Below are 21,858 nucleotides of genomic sequence, written 5' to 3' on the forward strand. Positions count from 1 at the left end.
TTGACAGATTTAGCTACTCCTGAGGCCAGTTAGACAAGTTCATACTGTGACAGACAATTGATTTTACTAATGCCCACATGCATCCCCGCTATTTTCTTGTGTAAATCCAAGGTCAGTTACAGCACTTCCCACACATGTTATTGACCTTAACTGTAATAAGTTGGGGGAGGACATCACCGGCATGGAATAAAATATTTTAATGCAAATTACTGCACTATGTAAAAGTCCAAATATGACTTTTTATATAGTGACCCTGAAGTTGGATGGAGTTAAACAAAAAAATAAAATAAAATAAAATAAAATAAAATAATATATATATATATATATATATATATATATATATATATATATAATTTTTTTTTTTTGTTTAACTCCATCCAACTTCAGGGTCACTGAGGCACTGGAGACCACCCCAGCTACCACAGAGCATGTTTGATCTTTTCATAGTAAAAATGGTGAATATGAAAATGTTTACGTCATTTCAACACAAGATTCAGTGAACATGATATTGAGATAAATTCAAAAATTTACAAATGGCCTATAAATTTGTTGGGTCAATCTAATTAGTTTGATTTAAATTGTTTACTGTTTACTGTTGCCCTCATCTTCCAGTTTGCCCAGACAGAGGAAATATTAAGTCATCTGAAAGCCCTCTTAATATTCCTTTTTGCACTGATTAAATTTGAAGACTGGACATTTATTGTGATGCAGTTTTACTGCACATTTTGCACAGCGCGCTCAAGTGCAACTTCAGGCTAAGTTTGTTTACTTACAGTTGATTGTAAAAAAAAAAAAACCCAAAACAAAACAAAAAATCACCCACAGATATATTTAATGCCGTCTTAATGAACCAAAGACTCCTCTTGGCCCCCTCCTCCTCTCTTCCTGTCTTATCTACCTGCAGGGATTATTGTAACATCTTGGCAAAATATGGACCGTGAAGCCAGAGAGCAGTACCAGGTGGTGGTGCAGGTGAAGGATATGCTGGGTCTCAGCGGCGGTTATTCCTCTTCCACTACGGTTACGGTCAGCTTGACTGATGTCAATGACAATGGACCCACATTCCAGCAGCGTGAGTCACAGATATGACTCACAGTGATGCAAACATTGGGCCATACACAGTGAGGGAATCAATGAAAGAGTACAAAGCACTGCAGTCTGTGAGGACATGTTTAATATTATACCTATGAGCTATTTATTTGATCACACTTCTCCGGTTCGGGTGGGTGGTTTGTGCTGCATTCAGCTGTCTGTTATTCAGCCAGCAGCCAAAATTAAAAGATGGCAGGCTTGAGAGAAGAATGAGAGAGAGTGAAGGAGACAGCAAAGGCGATTGGGATGTTTTGCTCATTTTGTGTACATGTTCCATACACTGGATGAATTTAATCATTCACACACGAGAGGACATTTGTCATGACCTTTGGAAGCAAACCTCGCCTTCCCAGTGATAAACCCCACTAAATGAATGCCGTGGGAAGAAATCAATTCTGTAGGACTGAGACAGCAAGAATGATACCTTTAACTATTAATGTCCCATTCACATTCATTGAATGTGTCCCATGGATTTTACGTTCAGTCAAAAGGCCTTTTAAATATTGTATGGCCACACTTTGCTTTGAACCATGTCCTATGTTTTGTCGCATAATTGCAAATTATTATCGGCACAGTTTTTTTTTTCTTCACAAGCAGCTGGTTTCCTGTCGAGTGTCGCGTTCCACCCAGTTGTGGCAGCCATCCAAATGGAGTTGCTCAAAGACACAATCACATTTTCTCATCTTCTTATTACAGTTAGGCTGGGATTATGTGTTGCCACAACTTATCTTTGACTCACACAAATTGACCCTCCACCACAATGTTCTTCCTTCTTATCACTTTATAGACAAGCAGCCTCTCTTGACTAGCTATTAACAAGTTACTGTCAAGTTCTGTATACTGTGTTCGGGTGGAGAAACTTTTTCATTTGTTGTTTTTTGCTCCAAATTTAGCAACTTTTCAAAGTGTCATTGCAGACAGCACAAGTACCAGTTTGGTGTCAACTAAATTTTGTATTCCTTTTAATATCCTGTTCCAAGGTTCATCTTCTGAGCCCAATGGCATCAGAATGATTCATAGAAAATATTCTTGTTTCTTCAGACCTTTACACCTTTGCTGTCCCTGAAAACGCAGCCATCGGCACCACAGTAGGCAGAATCATGGCAGAGGATGGAGACACTGGCATCAATGCCAAAATGACCTACAGTCTGGAGGGTGAACTGGAAGAAAGCACTTTTATCATTAAAACAGACCCAGTAACACAAGAGGGAGTGATTCTACTGGCCAAGGTGAATCCATTTACAATATCTACCTCGAATATTTAGATTCTCTGTGAACATCTGTGCGTGTGTGTGTGCATTCTATAAATCTATAGCTGCTTATGAAAATGCTAAATTGGTAGAGCAGGTTGGTACTTGAAACATTCTGGTTTCTGTTTGAAGTCTGCAAATAATCTGAATTTACCAGTCACTTTTAAGCAAGCTTTGGTTACATACAGTTAAACAGTTCAAGTGGAGAGTAAAGGGTAGATTGCATTTGTTGAACAACAATCTCACAACTACCAGCTATACTCAAGGATCTTTGCATTGTACAGGAAACCTTGAGCTTCTATTCAGATATGCTGGCTACAAAAAAAAAAAAGAAGAAAGAAGAAGAAGAAGAAATGGCTGTTGCTTTGGAGAGGCTAAACCAAACAACTAAACCAAGATTTGTGTGTGTGTCTGTGTGTTTGTCTAGCCACAAGTCCTTCTCTGGGTTGGGCATTTGGGTACAGCAGTACTTGAAAGTACTTTGTGTTAAAACACAATGACATAAAACATTGAAATATTGAGAATAAAGTTTTAAATTTAAGCTAATGGCACTAATGTCATTAGTGCCATTAGCTGCCGGACCTTCTACAAAAGGCCTTGTGTAGATGACTTAGTAGATGAGTAAACAAGCCTGGAAGACTTGGCTTCATTTGTGCAATGTGAAATAGGTAAAAATGGAGAGATGCAAGGATTTTGATGGTTACACCTTTGTGCAGTACAGAAGGGATGAGGCTGTATCAGACAATCGGGCTGCAGCTGATGACATTTCTCAAGTCCAGAAGAACCCAAGTACACACAAGAATGCATATTGAGATGGATGAAGGGAGTTGACCTTATTCTCGACATTTCCGCTTTATTCTCAAAAGAGTGTTTCAACTTTATCCTCAAAATTTCAACTTCATTCTCAATATGAATAATAAAAAACGTCTTTTGACTCTCTTTTTTTCTTAAGGTGGCTCTAATAACAATCACAATTGATAGGTGTTGCATATTAATATTAAGAACCAGAAATTGCATTAAAGTATTCATATGTCACAAAAACAAAAAGGATCAGTACTATAGTCAGTTGCAGGAAAATGTGAAGGGACAGCAAACAACACACACACACACACACACACACACACATATATATGAATGGCTTGTGTCAGTATAACCAAGCATTTGCACTAAACATACACGAGCCTAACTTTTCTTATAATCTGTTTTCAGTCAGTGCTCATAGTTAAGCTAAATGTCATGTTTCACTCCTTTGCAAACTGTCAGACTCCTGTGTCTATTGACAGACTGTGATTGACAGCCAAAGCATGCTGTGCAAATGATCAGCAACGGCTTCAACAGAACCAAGTCAAAGGGTGGTCTAAACCTGTGTGATATTGTCTGTGTGTGTGGTTATTTATTTATTTATTTATGTATTTTTCAGTGAAATAATCACATCTTTTTGCAAAACCACAACCACAAGGCCAATTAATCTATTGGTTAATTCAGAGAACATTGAAAAGTTATTGACCGAATTAATTCAAATTAATAACAAAAATCAGTTCCTGAATACCGTTACTACACTTATATAGAATGAAGACTGCTGTCTGGGTGTTGCTGAACTTATGATTTCACCTTATTCACTTTACTTTTCCACACTTATATGCAATACCTCTCTCAATTATAGAACAGGAGATTTCAATTTAGATTCCGTGATCATGAAATAAAATAACAAACATTATTGACTCTGTTTCTGAATCATTCTGGGAATGTGGTAATGGTTTGCATGCTGTTTTCTTATTACTAGCAGCATGTTAATCAAAACTGCAGCATTATTTAAGTGCATACTCACAGCTGGTAGCATATTGACACTAACTAAACAAGTTCCACATCCAGTCGCAGTCATGTCCTGCTCTTCTCAGGAAAAATAATCTGTTTTACATACAACTTTCTTTGTTTTTCAAAAGTTTTATCTGTTTGATTATTTAATTGTGATAAATTATGTTTTTTATTCTTCGTGTAACAACCTCTGTTCTAATACAAGCTATAAAAAGTTGAGTATTTCTTTCCTTCGCAGCCTTTGGACTTTGAAGTTAAGAGACGTTTCGACATGACCGCCGAGGCGGTCAATGACCACGTGGACACTCGTTTTCTGAGTTTGGACGACTTCACTGATAGGACGACAGTGAAAGTCATTGTGAAAGATGAGGATGAGCCACCTGTTTTCCTCTCGCCAGTCTACGAGTGGAAACTTCCTGAAAATGCAGCTGTGGGAACTGTGGTTGGCAGCGTTAGTGCTAGAGACACTGACACAGTCAACAATCCCATCAGGTAATGTGAACTGTCTAAACCAGGAAGAATGGCATATGCCATCCGACTACCAGTACGATAATGATAAGGTAGATACCCAAGCTGGCATGGGCTGAACATCTTTAGACAGCTTCCTCCACAGGGTGAAAAATCATTTCATTTCAAATAGCGTTACCGGTTCGGTGCATCCATTTTTACCCTTGATCTCTGGATACCCTGTACATGGTCATATTTATCTTATATTACTTTAGTAGGAAATGAGCCCTGCTGAATAAATCATGACAGTTTTTTTTTTTTTTAACCTCACAGGCTTTTCTATCTATTGCCGTGGTATTATCACAAAGCAACGTTGCTAGGACGTGGGAATGTAATAAAGCACCATACGAGGTGGCATATGGAATTGAGATTTGCAGTCATTTGCAATTGGGGCACGTTGCAGAGGAGACAGCCGCACTACTGGTGCCTGTAGTCCATCTCAGCAGAGCTTAAGAATGGCAGGTGCTGCATATCATCTTCAGCCTAGCGTCTATTACTGTCCCTTTGGTGACAGTGTCTCATTGATTAATAAATTCAGGCTGACATTTTAGTGGTTTCCGCAGTTCTAGTAAATATGATTAAAGTTGCTGTGGTCAAATTTCCCATGCTGTTATCAGCAAAGTAGCTCACAGAAAGATTGCATTACTCTGATATCCTAATTTACCAGGTTGTTCTAATCACTATTTATTAAGAGTCCAATGATGATGAGAAAGTGGTATACAACAAAAATGGCCTGGTTTGCTTGTGATAGTTACGTCATGCTGCCTGACGATTATTTTGACAAAAGATTGTAGACCCACTTGTCGCCCATTACCAGCAGACATGCCAGAAAACATAATATCATGCAAGGCAGCTATTATTTAATTGCCATAAAAGCTTGTCTCTTTTTCCATGGTTATGAATTTCCATGTCTACCTGCGTTTACCTTCTATTTATACACTTATGTCAAAACAGAAAATGTCTTTGGTCAGATTAAAAATGATATTCATTTTAAATAACTGTGAAAATACAATGCCATCTGCATGAGGTGCTTTGTTTTCACAGTGTTGTTGTCGCTGTGTCAGACTAGCTCGTGTGTGTACTTGCTTTGTTGGATATCTGTCAACAGATTAAAAAATTGAGCAGTTTGCCTAATTAATCTCCCTGTGGTATCGCAATGTTTTGTTTGCCCAGAAAACAACCTTTCCTTCTAAATGGTATGTCTCCATGATTTTTCTTCCAGATACTCTGTTGACAAAAGGAGCGATACCACAAAAGCTTTTAAAATAGACCCAAACAATGGAACGATAACTGTCGCTAAGTCTTTGGACCGAGAGACTGCAGCCTGGCACAATGTGACAGTTGAAGCTAAGGAAACAAGTAAGGAGAGTTTCATGTTTTTTATAAGAGCGTATGGTAATGTTAATGGTCGACTTATGGCGCAATTATTCCCAAACGTGTGCAAAATATGTTCCAGCAATTTGCTGATGAGAAATCTACTATAGCAGAGATTCACAAACAGGGTTTTCAAGCACTGGACAGTGGCTTGTTGTTTAAAATATGGAAATAAAAGCAACAAATAAATAGCTTGACTTTTAATTCCATTGACTTTAAAAATGTGTCCTTGTTCATTTACTCAATCATTCATTTTCTGCTACCATGTACTAATCGCCAGCAGGTCATGAGGTTTCTTGTTAAATCACATCCCAACAGTATCTTAGCTTCTCCTTCACCCACTCACTCATCGACTCTCCGTCACTCCTTAGACACCAGAGTGTCAGGACTGAGAGATATATTCATGGAGTGTGTCATTTAGCCTCAGTCACACAGGCCTAGAGACTGTCATCTGGCAGCAAACCAGTTGGGTAAGGACAAATGTGTATTCCCTGACCAGTTGTGAGTGGTTGCTGGAGGTCACTGTAAAATCATTTGGTAAAGTCCAATTCATACAGGCCTAGAGACGAGTCCGTCACCCTGTGCTGACCACCACTGCCTGAAGAAAAGTATGTATTCTGCAACTGGTTGACAACAGGTTGCTGTCGGTTGCTATCGTGAAACTGGTCGCAAAGAGGTATACAGTGGTGTACTGAAAACCTCCTTTTGAGGGCTTTGGTAGATAGCGGATTGCCACGGTGACCTGTAGTTAAATTACTCACCGAGTGGTCGTGAAACCAAGAAATGAGTGATGCAAATTGGAAGTGAAGACTGTTAGCCTGAAAAAGTACATTTTGAAATGTGTTGATTGCCGTGGTGATGCCACAACATTAACTTTAAAAGTAAATGTTCTGCATTTTCATTTTGCTTCACACTTTTTCAAGCTTCACTACAGCAAAGTAAATGACATACAAATTATGCACAACAACGGCAATATGCTGGCAACCAAAGCAATCAAAATTATTTTTAAGCGCCGCAACCTGTTTGTAACTGATTTTATCCAGCTGGTCTTGTGTTAAAATGCTGTCTTCATGCTGTCTTCGTGGTAAACGATAATGTCATATTTTTATCATTCTTTTGCAGAAAAGAAAAAAAGAAAGAAAAACAATTACATCTCCACTCTCAAAAGTCTACAACTTTTGAAGAGTAGAGATATTACAAGTTGTAAAAAAAAAAGAAGCTTGCAGGAAAAAGTCAAATTTGATATATTTTCGTTTCTACCTACTAGTCGTTTGGTTTCCATCTCACAGACCAGTGGCTGCACCTCAGAAAAAAATGTTGGGAACAGCTAGTGTAGACTGAAGCCTTAAATTTCCATAATAGGTATAACTGTTTACTGTTGAATCGTTTATTTTGTTTTGGTGAAAGCAGTGTGATGCTGGTGCCCGTTTTTTCCCCCGCATTCCTAAAGCTAGAAGACAGAAACATTTCTCAGTCTTAAGTGTTATTTTGACAGAGCTTTTACAAAGCATTTATGATACATGGACCCAGTGGACTCCAGCAAATGTCTATCTTCACTACTGCAGCGCAGAACCATTTATCCTCCTCTGTGGTGGTGTTCATCAAAGTACTGGACATAAACGACAATGTGCCAAGGCTTGCAAGAGATTACCAGCCATATATCTGTGAGGGGACGCAGGCAGGAGAAGTATGTATATTATGATGCACTGATGTTCACGATTTACTACACTGCAGAGTGGAAAGCTGAATATACATGAATGTGAACTGTAAAAGTTGTGTCCTATAGTATTTCTATCTATCGATCTATCGATCGATCGATCTTCTTTACATTTTGGTTCCAAAGAGCCAGACTTGAAAATGGGAAATAGCTGTATTGACACAACACAGACTGAACTTTCTGAGGCAAGCTTTCTTGTATTTTTTTTAAGTAGTATTGGGAAAGGTTTTCTGTAGATAGTTTTTCTTGTCTTGCCACTTTTATGCCCTCCGATTATCCAGATATCTCAACATTTTTGGTGCAAAACATACTATGTATAGCAACCTGTTTTATCTTTGGCATTTTTCCTAGATTCATTGAAGAAATGAGAGCTACATTGGTTCATCCCTTCAGTATTGTGTTTTTTTTTATGTTTGAATGATGGTAAATGTTAAGACTGTTTGGACTGGATTGAAATTAGGGTCTACCTTAAAATATAAAGCACCTTGATGCAACTGTTGTTGTGATTTGGCGCTGTATAAATTAAAATTGAATTGTAAGTGAGTGAAAAAGCAGCAGCCAGCAGCCAAGGCCTTCTTTCAAGACAATTACTGAAAGAAGGCCTTGTGAACTATTGCTAAAGCCAACTTCCATAATTGACAAGAAAGTCTGGCTCCTTGGAAGCAAAATACAAAGAACAGAACTGTGATTCTCAACTTTTGCATAATACTGTGATATATATATATATATATATATATATATATATATATATATATATATATATTTGTGTAGGTGTGTGTGTGTGCTCAACAAATTTATTAGGTCACCACACCATGTTATGTGAGAACTAGAATTAATTCAACTTGGGTAAAGAATTGTTATACTAATTGCATTCCTTATACATCTTTTTCCTATAATGCTGTAATGTAGTTCTGAAGCTAAACATTCCATATCAGAATAAAGATACGGTGGCCCTGAGAGGCCAAATGGACTGCAACTTAAGAAAACACCAGTTTTATCATGATTCATATGATACTGATGATGGATTTTTAGGCTAATAGTTAGGCTAACACACTTACCTCTCATCTTTTCTTTCCTCACAAAACCGATAGATCCTCCACTTCTTTTAAGTGTCTCCCAGCGCAATTCTTAGCATATTTTGGTTCCTGCAACTGGTCCGTCGGGTTATTGTCTCCCCAGAAACACTTCCCTTGTGCTTTTGGAAATCTATTTTCTCCTATTTCTGTTGTCGTTTTTCCTAATTTTGTTGTGTTTTGTGTGCTTTTGCAGCGTTTTTCTTATTGCTGGTGTTTTCTTAAGTTGCAGTCCGTTTGGCCTCTCAGGGCCACCGTATAAAGAGGATGTTTTCATTCAGCAACAATAAAACAGGCTTTCCTAAGATGGCACGATGATACAGATTATCTAATAAGGTTCATTTATGCCACAGCTGCCGAAAATTACCAGGACTGGCATTTACCAAAATGATTTTTTTTGTTTCCACCAGTACGGGCAAGCTCTTTAATCAAATTGATAATTTTAATGCTAATTATTTAATAAATATTTAAAAATTCATTATTTTTGTTATGCACGTATTTTCACATTTACTGTTTTCCAAAATAAAGCAGATAAAAATAGCAAACCACAATATTTTTGATAAAGTTGCCAAATTACAGTTATTTAATTGCATTCCTGAGCAGAAAATTGTTGCAATGGTTGAATGTTATGCTTCATTAATTTCAGTGCAGTAGCTCAAGTTTGGGTATAAATATATGAAATCAGGTTTTTTTGGTAACTTTTTTTTTTCACGTATTAATAACAATGAAATTTTTTGACAGATTTATAAAATGCCCATGTTTTCTTTTTTCCATGATAGGTGGTCTGATAAATTTGTTAAGCACTCTACATCTGTATGTATATATGAACAGATGGATACAATTCCTCCTCACTTACTTTCATCACTTCTTGCAGCTTTGTTTTTTCTGCATTGTCTGTTTTTGTTCTCTCAGCTCATTCAGCTGCTCAGCGCTGTTGATCCAGACGACCCAGTCGAAGGACATCATTTCTACTTTTCTATGGTCCCCGAGAAGCGCATTAATCCAAACTTCACAATCAGAGATAATCAAGGTTATAGTCAAATCAATAATATACAAATGCATACAAATGTGTCTGCTTTAGAATCACTGGATACCATGCTCATTCAGTAACTATTGAGTTACATCAAACAGGCTCTTAGAGTAGCATAACGACTCACAACAAGGGAATCATTTAAAGCGTCTGTGTTGTTTCATACTCACAAAGTTGGCCAGTTAGCTTCTAAAGCGCAGTTATTACTCTGTATCATTGAATTCATTCAATCCATGCCAGAATGTTACTATGAGGTAATGCCATTATTCATTTTGGAAAGACACAACGACTAATTGTGAGTTTTAGAAGCTTGAGAAAGAATCAGAGTCACTGCTGCACCTGTTTCTCACATTTTGCTAAGCGTCTCTAACCTGTGGAGGCTAAAGCTTTATATTTCCTGTATAGACATATATGTGAGCGAGAGTGTTGCTTATAGTCCCACTTAGCTCTTTTTCAGAAAACAAGCATATTTTTCCCAAATTCCCCCCAAAACATGTGCAGTGAATGATTAAAAGAAAGTCTAGAAAGTAGAAAAATAATAATACACAGATTAATGTGATGTCAGTCTAACAATGTAATCGGTCACAGTGTGACTTGTTTTCCCTCCAAGTGCAACGAACCAGCTGCTGACTGACTCAGGGCTATTGCAGTGAGACCCTCAGCATAAACTAAATCTGTATAATTATACTTCTTGCTCCAAAGAATGTCATCCTGCAAATCACTGACATTTTCCATCAGATGCTTTAGGCTGTGGAACAAAAATGAACTCGAAACCAGAAGAAGCCACGGTGTCCGATATGGTTCCTGCCAGAAAAGCAATGAACAACAGCTGAGTCATAACCTGCAATGATTTTAGGCTAAGGACAAAATAACAGCGATATTTTTTTGATTAAAGAAAAAATAAATAAATGCATCCTGGAATATTCTGGGATGAAAATCCTTCTGTAGGTTCTACTTTTTGTGTGGCTGACTGCCTTTTGAGTGAGCAAATTGAGGTGTTTGGCTTAGAGTGCACTCAACCCTTTTTTAGGGCTTATAATGAAAATGGGCAGCAAATTGAAGAGACATCATTGTTAAAGTACAGAGCATGTTTGAATGTGTTGAGTAAGTTAGAATGAAATATATGCAGGTGCAGCGTATGGGTGGTTAGCCACTCAAGCACAGCAGTCCAGTCAGCAACCAGGAAATGAATAATGAATCAAGAAACAAGTTTAATAAAACACATTTCCATATGCCACAAGGCTTATTTGACTCCAAATAAGTTTTTTGTTCAGTGCCTTCATGAAGTCTTACAGGCACACTCAGAAGTTAAATTCATTTTCCAAATTTACTTTTATACATTGACCAGAAATTGATTTGACAAGGCGCAGGGCTTTTTAGAGAGCCTGGTTTTTATTTTAAATTGCATTAAGTTTGTCTCTTCACAGGTTTTTCTCCTTGTATTGTCTTGACACATCAGCATTCACATTGGGATTCCTCATGTTTTTTTTAAAGAATGCTGAAAAGGGCATCTCTAACATTTGGCATACCTTTTAGACAACACAGCTGGAATTGTGGCACGCCGGAGTACTTTCACCCGTAAGGATCGAACCCAGTACCTTTTGCCTGTGGTGGTGGCAGACAGTGGCTCTCCAGCCCTCTCCGGTACTAGCACTCTGACCATTAGTGTGTGCAGCTGTCAGCCTGCAGGTCATTGTCCCACAGGAGGGGTGGAAGCCCTTGCTCTCTCCATGGGGGTGAGCCTACAAACCTTGTTAGGGATTCTGTTCTGCCTGGTCACACTCACAGGTAAGCAAGCATGTTGTCACATTGCATATCCTGTTTAAGTTTTGAATAGTGGATGTTTCAAATGATCAAACAATTTTTTAGTACTAGAAAAAGATAACCCGAGCAAACGCCAAATCCAGTTTTAAAGTGATCATTTAATTTGTTTAGAAAATCCTATCCAAACCTGAAAAAGTAATTGCCTCCTTGTTAAATCATGAAGTAACTAGGATTAACCATATTTTTAGAAAGCAGAGCACAATGTCAGTAGCCGCAACCACAGCTGATTGTTGTCAGATCTGTTGAATCAAGAAATCCCTTAAACAGAACCTGTTGAAAAAGTAAAGTAGCCTAAATGTTGCAAAAAAGCAACACATCATGCCATGATCAAATTAAACCACTGAGAAACAAATTCATTGACATCTACCAGTCTGGAAAGCTTTACAAAGACATTTCAAAGACTATGGAACTTCTAACTATAATGAGAGCCATTATCCAAATAATAGAGAAATTTTGGCACAGCGTTAAACCTGCCCACGAGTGGCTGGCCTACCAAAATTACACCAAGAGTGCATGAACGCCTCATCCAGGAGGTCAGAAAAGAATCCAGAAAAACATCTAAAGAATTGAAGGCCTCACTTGCCTCAGTTAGGTAAGCATTCGTGATTCAACAACAACAAAAAAGCTGAATAATAATGGTATCATGTGAGAGTTCCAAAGTGAAAACCAATACTGACCAAAAATAACACAAAGTCTCCTCTTATATTTGCCAAAAAAAACATCTTGATGATCCCCAAGACTTTTGGAAAAATATTCTGTGGACTGACGAGACAAAAGTTGAAATTTTGGGACGGTTTCCACGACTTGGACAACTTGCTATAATTGGTGGAACAATGAATTCTGCTCTGTACCAGAAAATCTTACAGGATAATGCCATCAGTTTCTGCCCTGAAGCTCCAGCACCCTCGGGTTATGCAGCAGGACAATGATCCAATACATGCCTCCACATCTATCTCTGAGTGGCTTAAAAAAAACAAAAACCCCAAATGAAGGTTTTGGAGTGGTCTAGTTAAAGTCCAGAATTAAAACTGATTTGAGATTTTTTGGCATGGCATTAAACATGGTGTTAATTTTCTAAAATGTACCAATGTGGACCAAGATTCCTGTGCAGCAATGTGAAAGACTCATTCCCAGTTATCACGAATCTTTTTTGACACAGGGTCAAGTAGGTTTGGATACCTTTTTCCCACAAATTTCTCATGTTTATTAACAATTTTGTATTTATATGGGTTGTTTTTGTCTAATGTTAAAATTTGTTTAATTAATGGAGACATAAGTATTTCAAATATGCAAAAAAAAAGAAGAAAAAAGTAAGGGGACAAGTACTTTTTACAACACTGTTGCCTATCTGTAGCTCCTTTTGTCTGGGTTGTGGAGAAAGTGTAGAAGCATTTTAAAGTATTTCCAATTATAATTTCCACTTTTAAGTAAGACGTCAGTTTTGATACAACGTCCAAAACGTACAAAGTCTGACTGGAATAAAAGATGTCGAATCAAACAAGAATATTCAATTAAAATAAACTGCTTTAATAAAAAATACACTGGAAGAGTGAATTAGTAAAATTTGTAAAGCACATTCAGAGAGGATTTCACAGGTAATTGCTCTTTCATTCAATATTACTTATGGAAAAGGAAACCAGTAAATCAAACTCCCGAGATGTTGGAGTTTTATAACAGCTTCACTGAAACAGTCGTTAAAACAAGTCACTGTTTTCCAGCAGGTCTGTTGAGCTAAAGCAGTTCCAGCTCACATCACTTTGGCAAGTATGCGAATGTGTGTTAAATAGCAGGATTTTTCATTAACAAATTTGCACTTTCATTTGAATCTGCCTTTTAAGACTCACCAGCGTGCCTTTAACACACACTTTTAAAATGCTGAAAGCTTGCAGAGCAATGATGTCAGGTAATGTGCGTATTGGTTGCAATACATCAGTAGCAATGCCATCCTGGGACACTGATGGGTTTGCATAGTGAAGAGCTTTATTATGACCTCGGCTGCTTTGTGTCCTCCCTGTGCCCATCACATGAAAGATTAATGACAAAACCTGCTATGCTAACATTCTGTTGGATGAGAACAATAGCTGATGAAAACTGGGCAGAAAGAAAATAACAACAGTTTTAGTATTCTGTGCCACATGGAGCAAATAAAGGAACACTTTCTTTGTATGTGAGCTGAAGTAAAATAAACAAACAAACAAACAAACAAACAAACAAAAACGAAAAAGAATGTATTGCCTAATTTGCCATCATTTAGATTTTTTGCATCCACAAAAACAAATCTGGCAGCTATTACTTTTCGGTGTGCTTGTACGCAGCATGCATGCTCCATCGGGCACTGTAGTTTTTTTTTTTTTCCTAACAAAGCTCATGCCTTGGTGTTTAACTGTAATGATCTCCTACTGTGTTGTGTCTGCAGTGCTGTCAGTCGTAATGCTGATGGTGAGGAAACACAGGAGAAAACAGCAGGAGGGACGTGAGGTGGAGGTGAAGGAGCTGGAACTGCCTGAGACTGTGTCGCAGAAGGTGTTTTATTATGGAGAATCAGGAGTTGGAGGAGGGGAGCTGGACTTCTGCCAACCTACTGTCCCAATGCGCCCCCACCCCAGGAGAAGGGAGAGGAGGATGCGAAGGGAAGACGTCAGGGCCAGCATACGAATGTCCCTCCGAGAGTCGCACCTGATCGGCCCGGAGGACGAGGTCTTCAGGCAGTTTATTCTGGACAGGCTGGCAGAAGCTGATCAAGATCCTTATGCTCCTCCTTTCGACTACCTTCAAACTTATGCATATGAAGGGTCGGGGTCTCCCACAGGATCTCTGAGCTCACTGGACTCTTCTACTTTGGAGTCCGACCAGTCTGTTTGTAGTCCCAGACCCTCTTTAGCAAGACTCACACCATGGTACGGTGCAAGAGAGGAAGACACACTCTTTTAATCTGATTTATTAAACAAGCGCTCCTGTTCCTGAGTGCATGTCCAAGAAGCACTCGTGAAGAACGTACAGTCCAAATCCATGTTAGATTACTGGTGAGTCTAAATTTGCCTTGTGTGTGAATGTGAGAGTGAATGTGATCTGTCTCTCTTCAGCAATAGAATGGCGACCTGTCCAGGGAGTACCCCGCCTCCTGCTCTGTGATGGATGTTTTAAGAGTTGACTCGAACAAAAAGTTTGACATTTTGTGAAGTACATTTTCCAACTAAGAAACTGTATTTATCAAAGTGTCAGTCTCCTGCATTCCTTTATTGATAAGATCAAGCCTTATATAAAAACAGATACATTTTGTTTATTTTGTATATCACTGCTCAATAACATGAATTACTTAAACTTCATGATATGATATTGTTTCTATTATAATGGAGTTTGAGAGCATAATTAATCACTAGACGTTGGTTATGTTAAATGTGTCAGTGATTTAAATGACCAGGGCATGAAAGACTGACCTGCCATGTTGCACAATATCATCAATCTTGTTGTCTTATTCAGCTGATCAGCGGTCAGAATGCAATGTTATATGCAGTGACCAAGACTGGAGCTTGCATCTTCTTTCTCCTCAAAGCCAGTGATGAACTATTTCTTCTTAAAGCTTACATTTTTGTTTTTATTGGCGATGTGGGGGGAACAGAGCACGTCATATTTTTGTTTATCCTGTGAAGCTGTTATAGTTGTATTTTTTGGAAGCAGTCACCTTCTGATCAGGCAGTATCAGGGCATCCGAGTTGTAGTCAGTCAATATTTACTTATAGATGTGTTTTGTCCTCCACCAAGAATGGACAAAAATAATATAACATGGCTCCTTGGCTTCTTAACTTGGTGACTGTGTTCAGCTGTGAGCTGTTTATCTGTTGCTGCATTAAGTAGGGAGTGCTCAGTGGCTTTATTAGATTTTTTTGCTGGAAACTGCTCTCTGTTGCAGCACGAAACAGTGTTCGTACGCTGGAAAACCAAAATAATGAGTGCAAATAGGCTAAAGTGCTCTTTAAGCTGAATAAAATGCTATGTAACTTACATGGCATTGATTCATTCCTATAAGCAGTCCTGTGACATGTGCACACTTACTACTCATTAAACAAACAAACAAAATAAGGTAACTAAGACAGTTTTGTTGGTTGGGCTGAATATTACAAAATCATCTTATTTGTGAAAAAAATCATATGCTTGTTATGCAGGGCCATGTTACCTGAAGTGTTTTTTTTAATATTGAATGTTATTTATTTTATTCTGCTGTCATCAAGTTTTTCTTTTATGGTTTATTTCTATTCAGAATTTAATTCAACAAAGTAAACTTTCATATATTTTATATGCATTACATATGAAGTGAAATATTAAAAATTTTTTTTGCTTGTTTAAACTTTCATGATTAGGGCTCATAGCTCATGAGAAATGCAATATCACAAATTACTAGAAATTCCATTTCAGTAAATTACTATTCAAACATGGGCGAGACCCCAGACTTGACAGCTGTCCAGAAGACGATCATGGACACCTTCAACGAGGAGGGTATTCCACTACAGATTACAGAATACATGCCCCAAAATGTAGTTTCTAACGTCTTCCGTTAAGTTACTCAATGTGATCTGAATACTTTGGATTACTTAATATATTGTAATGTTTTTTACAACTACATGAATGCAGCAATCACATCCTGCAAATTCTTGCTTGTTTTTCTCTACCAATTGGATGTTTGTGACAAAGTGGATGAGCAGTTGTAATGCTCTCCACTTGTCCCAGATGTGTTGACCTTTTTTTTTTTTTTTTTTGCACATTATGCACATTATTCTGTCTCTGTATTTCTTTGCTATGATTTGCTATTTTTCAAAGTAACATTGCTGCAATAACTATCCCGGGTTTGTTTGTGTAAGCATTCTGTTTCCGGCAAAACAAACATTCTGCAAATTAAGGCAAATACTCATTTACATGTTTCTTTATATTTTATTATGTTACAGATTAAGTAATTTGTTCATACTTACTTTGTTCTTTCTTTTCAGTCTTCATGTAGGTCAGGTGTGGGGAAAGGCCCGCCTAGCATTTCCTCATTTTAAAGTGCAAACTGCTGATGTCACACATGACATCAGCAGTTTGAACCTAGAGGAGGGATTTCTTTAACCATAGAAATGCTCCCTTTTGTTTGTTTTTTCGTAAATAGAGCCGTTTAGTTGTGTAAATGTGCTAATCAGAAGTGAGAGGATATTTTTGTCATTTTTAGTCAACTATGTAGAGTTTTAGATTACTCAGCTCAAGTGAGTGGTACTGGCTGGACTAATTGAAGGGAAATTGATGGCCCTATATATAGTGAGTCTCTGCCAGACTCAGATGAGAAAGGAGAGGTGAGCTGTGTTATCAAATCTATGTACTTTTGAGTTTTTTTATTTAAGTTACTTTGGGGGAAGTTTTGTTAAGCTTCACATATAGAATCCACTGTAAATAAATTGCTCACCTCTGGAATCCCAAAAGTCTGCTTCCCTACCACCTTCCTTCACGTTCGAGTCTGACTACCCCACACTGTTAAGGCCAAATCTCTCTGAATGACAATATATTTATTGTAGAGGAGCAAAGACTTATGTTAACATCAGATGTTAACAAAAGATAAGATGTTAGCTTGGTGGCGAGTAGCCTTCAGTAATAGTAATAAAGCACACAGCAATAGTACATCGAAGATACTGAAGTGACAGGTAGCTACCACAACAACTCATATTTTGCATTTTAAATGCGTAATGCCGGTAAATATATTCCATTACTCACCAGCACTGTCCATAGCCTTAAGAGAATTGTCAAGAATCTGTTGATTCAAGAGCTTAGGAAGATTTCACAAGGGGTGGACTGGAGCTGATGTCAATGTATCGAGAGTCGTCAGATGTCTTCAGGAACGAGGCATTGCATTAATAGGTGTAATAAATGTTGCATTCCTAATATAAAGTCATTCCTGACCAAAGAGAATGTCCAAATCAGCTTATCTAACATGTAAGCAAATGTGTAATTCATATAGATGCGTGTATGCCAGCATATTTTTCTGTTTCCTTTTTTTCCGGCCCCTCATTCTCACATAAATTAGAGTTCACAGTATACTAAGAGTATCCAATAAATATCAGGTGTTTAACATGTGTTCAAGTGTTTAACATCCGTGTTCAGCCAATCAGCATATGGGTGACTGGCAGTCAGATGTCTAGCAAAGTTTGTACGATATAAACAAAGTGAAAGTTTGAAGACACACAACAGCTTGGGCAATGTGGAAAAAATGCATGACATCTACAGTGTCTGGCTCCACTTTTTCCTCCGTAGTCATTTGATAAACAATACACGCTCTTGTTTAGTTGTGTGGGTGGCTGCCGTGGGGTGACTTGAGGTAGTTGTCTAGCAGTCCATCCCAGCCCCCTTTACCTTCTCATCCACTAATTGGGCAGTTTGCTGTCTGCAATGGACACGTTTTGGGCCAAAGAGAATATAGTTCCAAGTGAAGAAAAAAATCCAAAATTTCACATACAATCCTATTTGGACGGTAGCTGGAAAACTGGAGGTGAGAGACAATAAGAGCGAAACAGCTAAGTGCTTGAGTCTATTCAGTGTTTCCTTTCCTGCAGCGGTTACTTGTGTGAGTAGGCGCGGCACTCAGCAGGACAATTTCCAGACATCACTGCAACTCAAAGAGAGCTTCAAATAGCTTCCACTGTTGGAAACAATCTATCCAGCCAATGCCTTTTAGACTAAATCATTATCTCACAATGGCTTCTAAAGACACAGGTGTTCACAAAAAAAAAGCCTTTTTTAAAGTCTTTTCAAACCAATTGCTACCGACCAACGTGTAGGGTATTGGATTTGCCCATAAAGGCTCTTTTATAATTTCCTTTTCAATAGTACCTTAATGTCAAAAGTCATTCAGCTCCTGGTGTCATTTAACCTTCTGAATTTCTGCCATTATCCATGGTGAATATCACGGGTAATTTAACCTAACAGCCCTTTTCTTTGTGTAATTATACCCATTACAGCAACGTGAAGGATTTCACTCCGTCAACTGTCTCTGTCCTCTGCTCTCCTGCACAGGTCATAGATTCAGCTCTTCTTTTGAAACCAGTGCCAGGCCCATCATACAGTGCCACGATGCCCACTGGTGGGTCTTTGAGGACTCTCATTTGGCAGACAACAAGTTGATTGAAAAGTTATCTGAAAGGATTTTGAGAGACACAAAAACAAAAAAGCATGGCACCTGTATGTCCTAAGTTTTGGCTGAAGAGAGCTCAAATCATTCATGTGTAATTTGGCAATAAGAGCATAATTATAAAGTATGAAGCTGAAAATCTAGATGAGATTTTGAGTATCACAATATTATTTTAGTTTGTGTAATATTCAGTGAAGGAAGGCTACTCAAGTCTTAGCTGAACAAACTAACAGACTCATATTGCCACACTGAGAGCAATAGTGCCACCATGGCAAAAATCGAAAGAGCAACAACTTTACTTTGAACTAAAATATTACAGAATTTTAAAAATAATTGTCAAACTTCATAACAAAGATATTCATTCCTGAGCCAAAGGAACACATAAGGACTCCAACATATACTGGCATTAAAAGTTTTTTTGGGTGCCAGAATTACACTCATTCATTTAGGAGCTTTGGAGTGGATTATCAGTAATATAACACTGTTTTTATTAACACTGGGATGGTGTGTAAAAAAAAAAGCCCAACAAATAAACAAAAACTTACAGGAACCACTCTGTACGGATTAGTTTAGTCTCGCTGAAATAAGCAAGGCCTTCCCTCAGAAACACATTGACTGGATGCCACCATGTGTTACTCCATAACCTGTATATTCCATTTATCATTAATAGGGTCCTTCATAAATGTTACCAATGTTCACTCTACAAGTCACAGCTGCTGACTTTTGAACTGCGTGCTGATAAGCTGGATGATCTCTCCTCTCTGTAGCCTGGACTCTGGGGTTCCTGATTGATCTGAGCACAAGATGATTTCCTTTTTCTCTCAAGTGCATCTCAAATCATTTCTGGCCCGGCAGAAGTGACAGTATTTCTGGATCTTGATTATTTACATATATATATATATATTTACACTTACACATTTTTCTCTTTGCCTGGTTTCTACTTGCATGTTTTAGTTGGATTTACAGATTCAGTGACAAACTTTATTTGCCTGCAATTAGATAATGTGCATTTCTGAGGCCATGCAGTGATATTCACTAGAGAATCGTGACTGTAAAGTGGAGTCGCCTGGGGGCTGAAAGATCACGGCCCTATTGATTTCCAGCCTTATCCCTTCCTTACTATGATTTCTCCCATTTACATGAACCATAGATGAAATACTAAATTATTTACACTCTGTTTTCATCTTTTCTGCTAATATTTGTATTACAAATACAAATTCATCTGTTTCAGACTTTCAGTATTTGGACTATTTTTAGTAGTCTTCTTTTTTTTTGTGTGTTTGTCTTTCTTTTTTTTTGCTTTTTTTCCTATTTGTTCTTTTTTTAAATACAATTCCTTTGGAAGCTAAACAGCACTTAAATGTATTGTTTATCTCGTAGCTAATGCTATAAGATGTTTAAAATGTGAAATTAGACTTCAATCTGCATGAAAATGAAAGAATTCATGAATATATAATTCCACATTTATTTCAGTGATAAACCACTGAAAGCAACCGAGTAGGAACAGGACACCGTAAAACTACTGTAAAGGATGTATACAGTATGAATGAACACGACCATAATCAATATCAAATCACACTCAAAACACTAAGGAGAGTGACACAGGCTGAAATAACTTCCAACTCTTACATGGAGCCAAGCTATTAACACCCCAGCATGTATGCTGAAATCAAATCTGACAGTAAATGTGTTAAAAGATTATGCAAACTTTAATATATTAGGATTTACAGACTATGTTTCTGGCAAGTATGTTCATATGAGACTTTTCTTTTCCAGTCCATTAATGAGCTTCCACACTCATTGTGATGAGTCTTGGGGATTGTCCTTTGAAAGTAAAATTAATAAGTAATGCCATGCAAAACTTTGGAAACTTGTTTTGTTGCTCATCAGAGGCTAATTGGTGAAGGATTTGTGGTGTAATATTTGCACCCTTTACAAGACATTTGACAGTCTGATATCACACCGTGAGGGAACTGGACTATATTAAAGCTGTTTAAACTTAATTGCATTTTTCATTGACTCTACCGGACAAAACCTACATATGTTGATTATTATTGACCTCTTCTCACAACAGCAAGCGTTTAGTTGTACAAAAGAAGGTAAGATGATGTACAATACTGTGCAAAAGTCTTGAACCACACTTCATTTCTTAATTTTTGAACTTGCTTGTAATTTTGAACTTGCGTAATAGTTTTCCAGGTGTTCTGAAGATGTTAAGATGATGAAGATGTTTTTTTTAAAGTCATTTTCAGTCCAGTCCCATCTGCAAAAAGTTATTTTTCAGCACTGTTCCATTATTTGCAAACAGTTGTCACATTGGATCAGTCCACATGATCCAAAAAACAGAAGCATACCTGGATAGAAAGCACACAATGGAACACTATCCTTGGCCGGTCTCCCTAGAGCCTGGACCTCAACATCATCTTGACAGAACACAGAGCAAAAGGCAGCCAACCATTCAAAGCAGCGCTTTGGATTTCCCTTCAAGAGATGCACCTGGCTCATCAGTTGATCCAGTTACTGTTTCCTGGAGCCTCACCAGAAATCATCTCAGTGTATGGGTGGATGTCAATAAGGTATTCTTAAGGAAGGGAACCAGTGCAAACAGGCTGGGGTTTGCCAAACAAGAAGTGGACAGAAAATCATGCAAAACCATCTGGAAAGCATCTGATTGGCAACAGCTTTGATGTTTCAGCATTACAATGACACCAAACACATGGCATACCTGGTTGGAAACACACACAGTGGAACCCTATCAGTCATGGATTGGCCTCCCTATAGCCTGGACCTCATCATTATTGAAACAGTGTGGGATCATCTTGGCGAATAAAGGCAGCCAAGATCCAGAGAAAAGCTATAAACATCCTTCAAGGAGAACTATTCCTGAAGACTCCTTATAGAAATGGCAAGAAAGCATGCCTAAGAGAGTTCTGGCTGTGTTAAAGAATAAAGGTGGTCTTTCTGTACTAAACACTGACTTTTTATACAAGCTCTGTTTTGGTCAAGCCTTTTATTACAGCTCTGCTTTT

At 37.9% G+C, this 21,858-nt stretch overlaps 1 protein-coding gene across 2 annotated transcripts in view; it reads left to right on the plus strand.

The window, feature by feature from the left end:
• The window catches only part of cdh19 (cadherin 19, type 2), a 34,473-nt gene extending 13,762 nt beyond the window's left edge, over window positions 1-20,711 (plus strand). For both annotated transcript variants that reach the window (XM_085172898.1, XM_085172899.1), the window contains 8 exons: window positions 905-1,072; window positions 2,134-2,321; window positions 4,396-4,649; window positions 5,887-6,023; window positions 7,604-7,725; window positions 9,741-9,858; window positions 11,395-11,646; window positions 14,099-20,711. In XM_085172898.1, the coding sequence (XP_085029024.1) occupies window positions 905-1,072; window positions 2,134-2,321; window positions 4,396-4,649; window positions 5,887-6,023; window positions 7,604-7,725; window positions 9,741-9,858; window positions 11,395-11,646; window positions 14,099-14,613 (1,754 nt within the window). In that variant the 3' untranslated portion in view covers window positions 14,614-20,711. The remainder of the gene's footprint in view (window positions 1-904; window positions 1,073-2,133; window positions 2,322-4,395; window positions 4,650-5,886; window positions 6,024-7,603; window positions 7,726-9,740; window positions 9,859-11,394; window positions 11,647-14,098) is intronic.
• Window positions 20,712-21,858: the final 1,147 nt, after the last annotated feature.

This window comes from Neolamprologus multifasciatus, chromosome 9 (genome assembly GCF_963576455.1).
Source record: "Neolamprologus multifasciatus chromosome 9, fNeoMul1.2, whole genome shotgun sequence".
Taxonomy (NCBI): Eukaryota; Metazoa; Chordata; class Actinopteri; order Cichliformes; family Cichlidae; genus Neolamprologus; species Neolamprologus multifasciatus.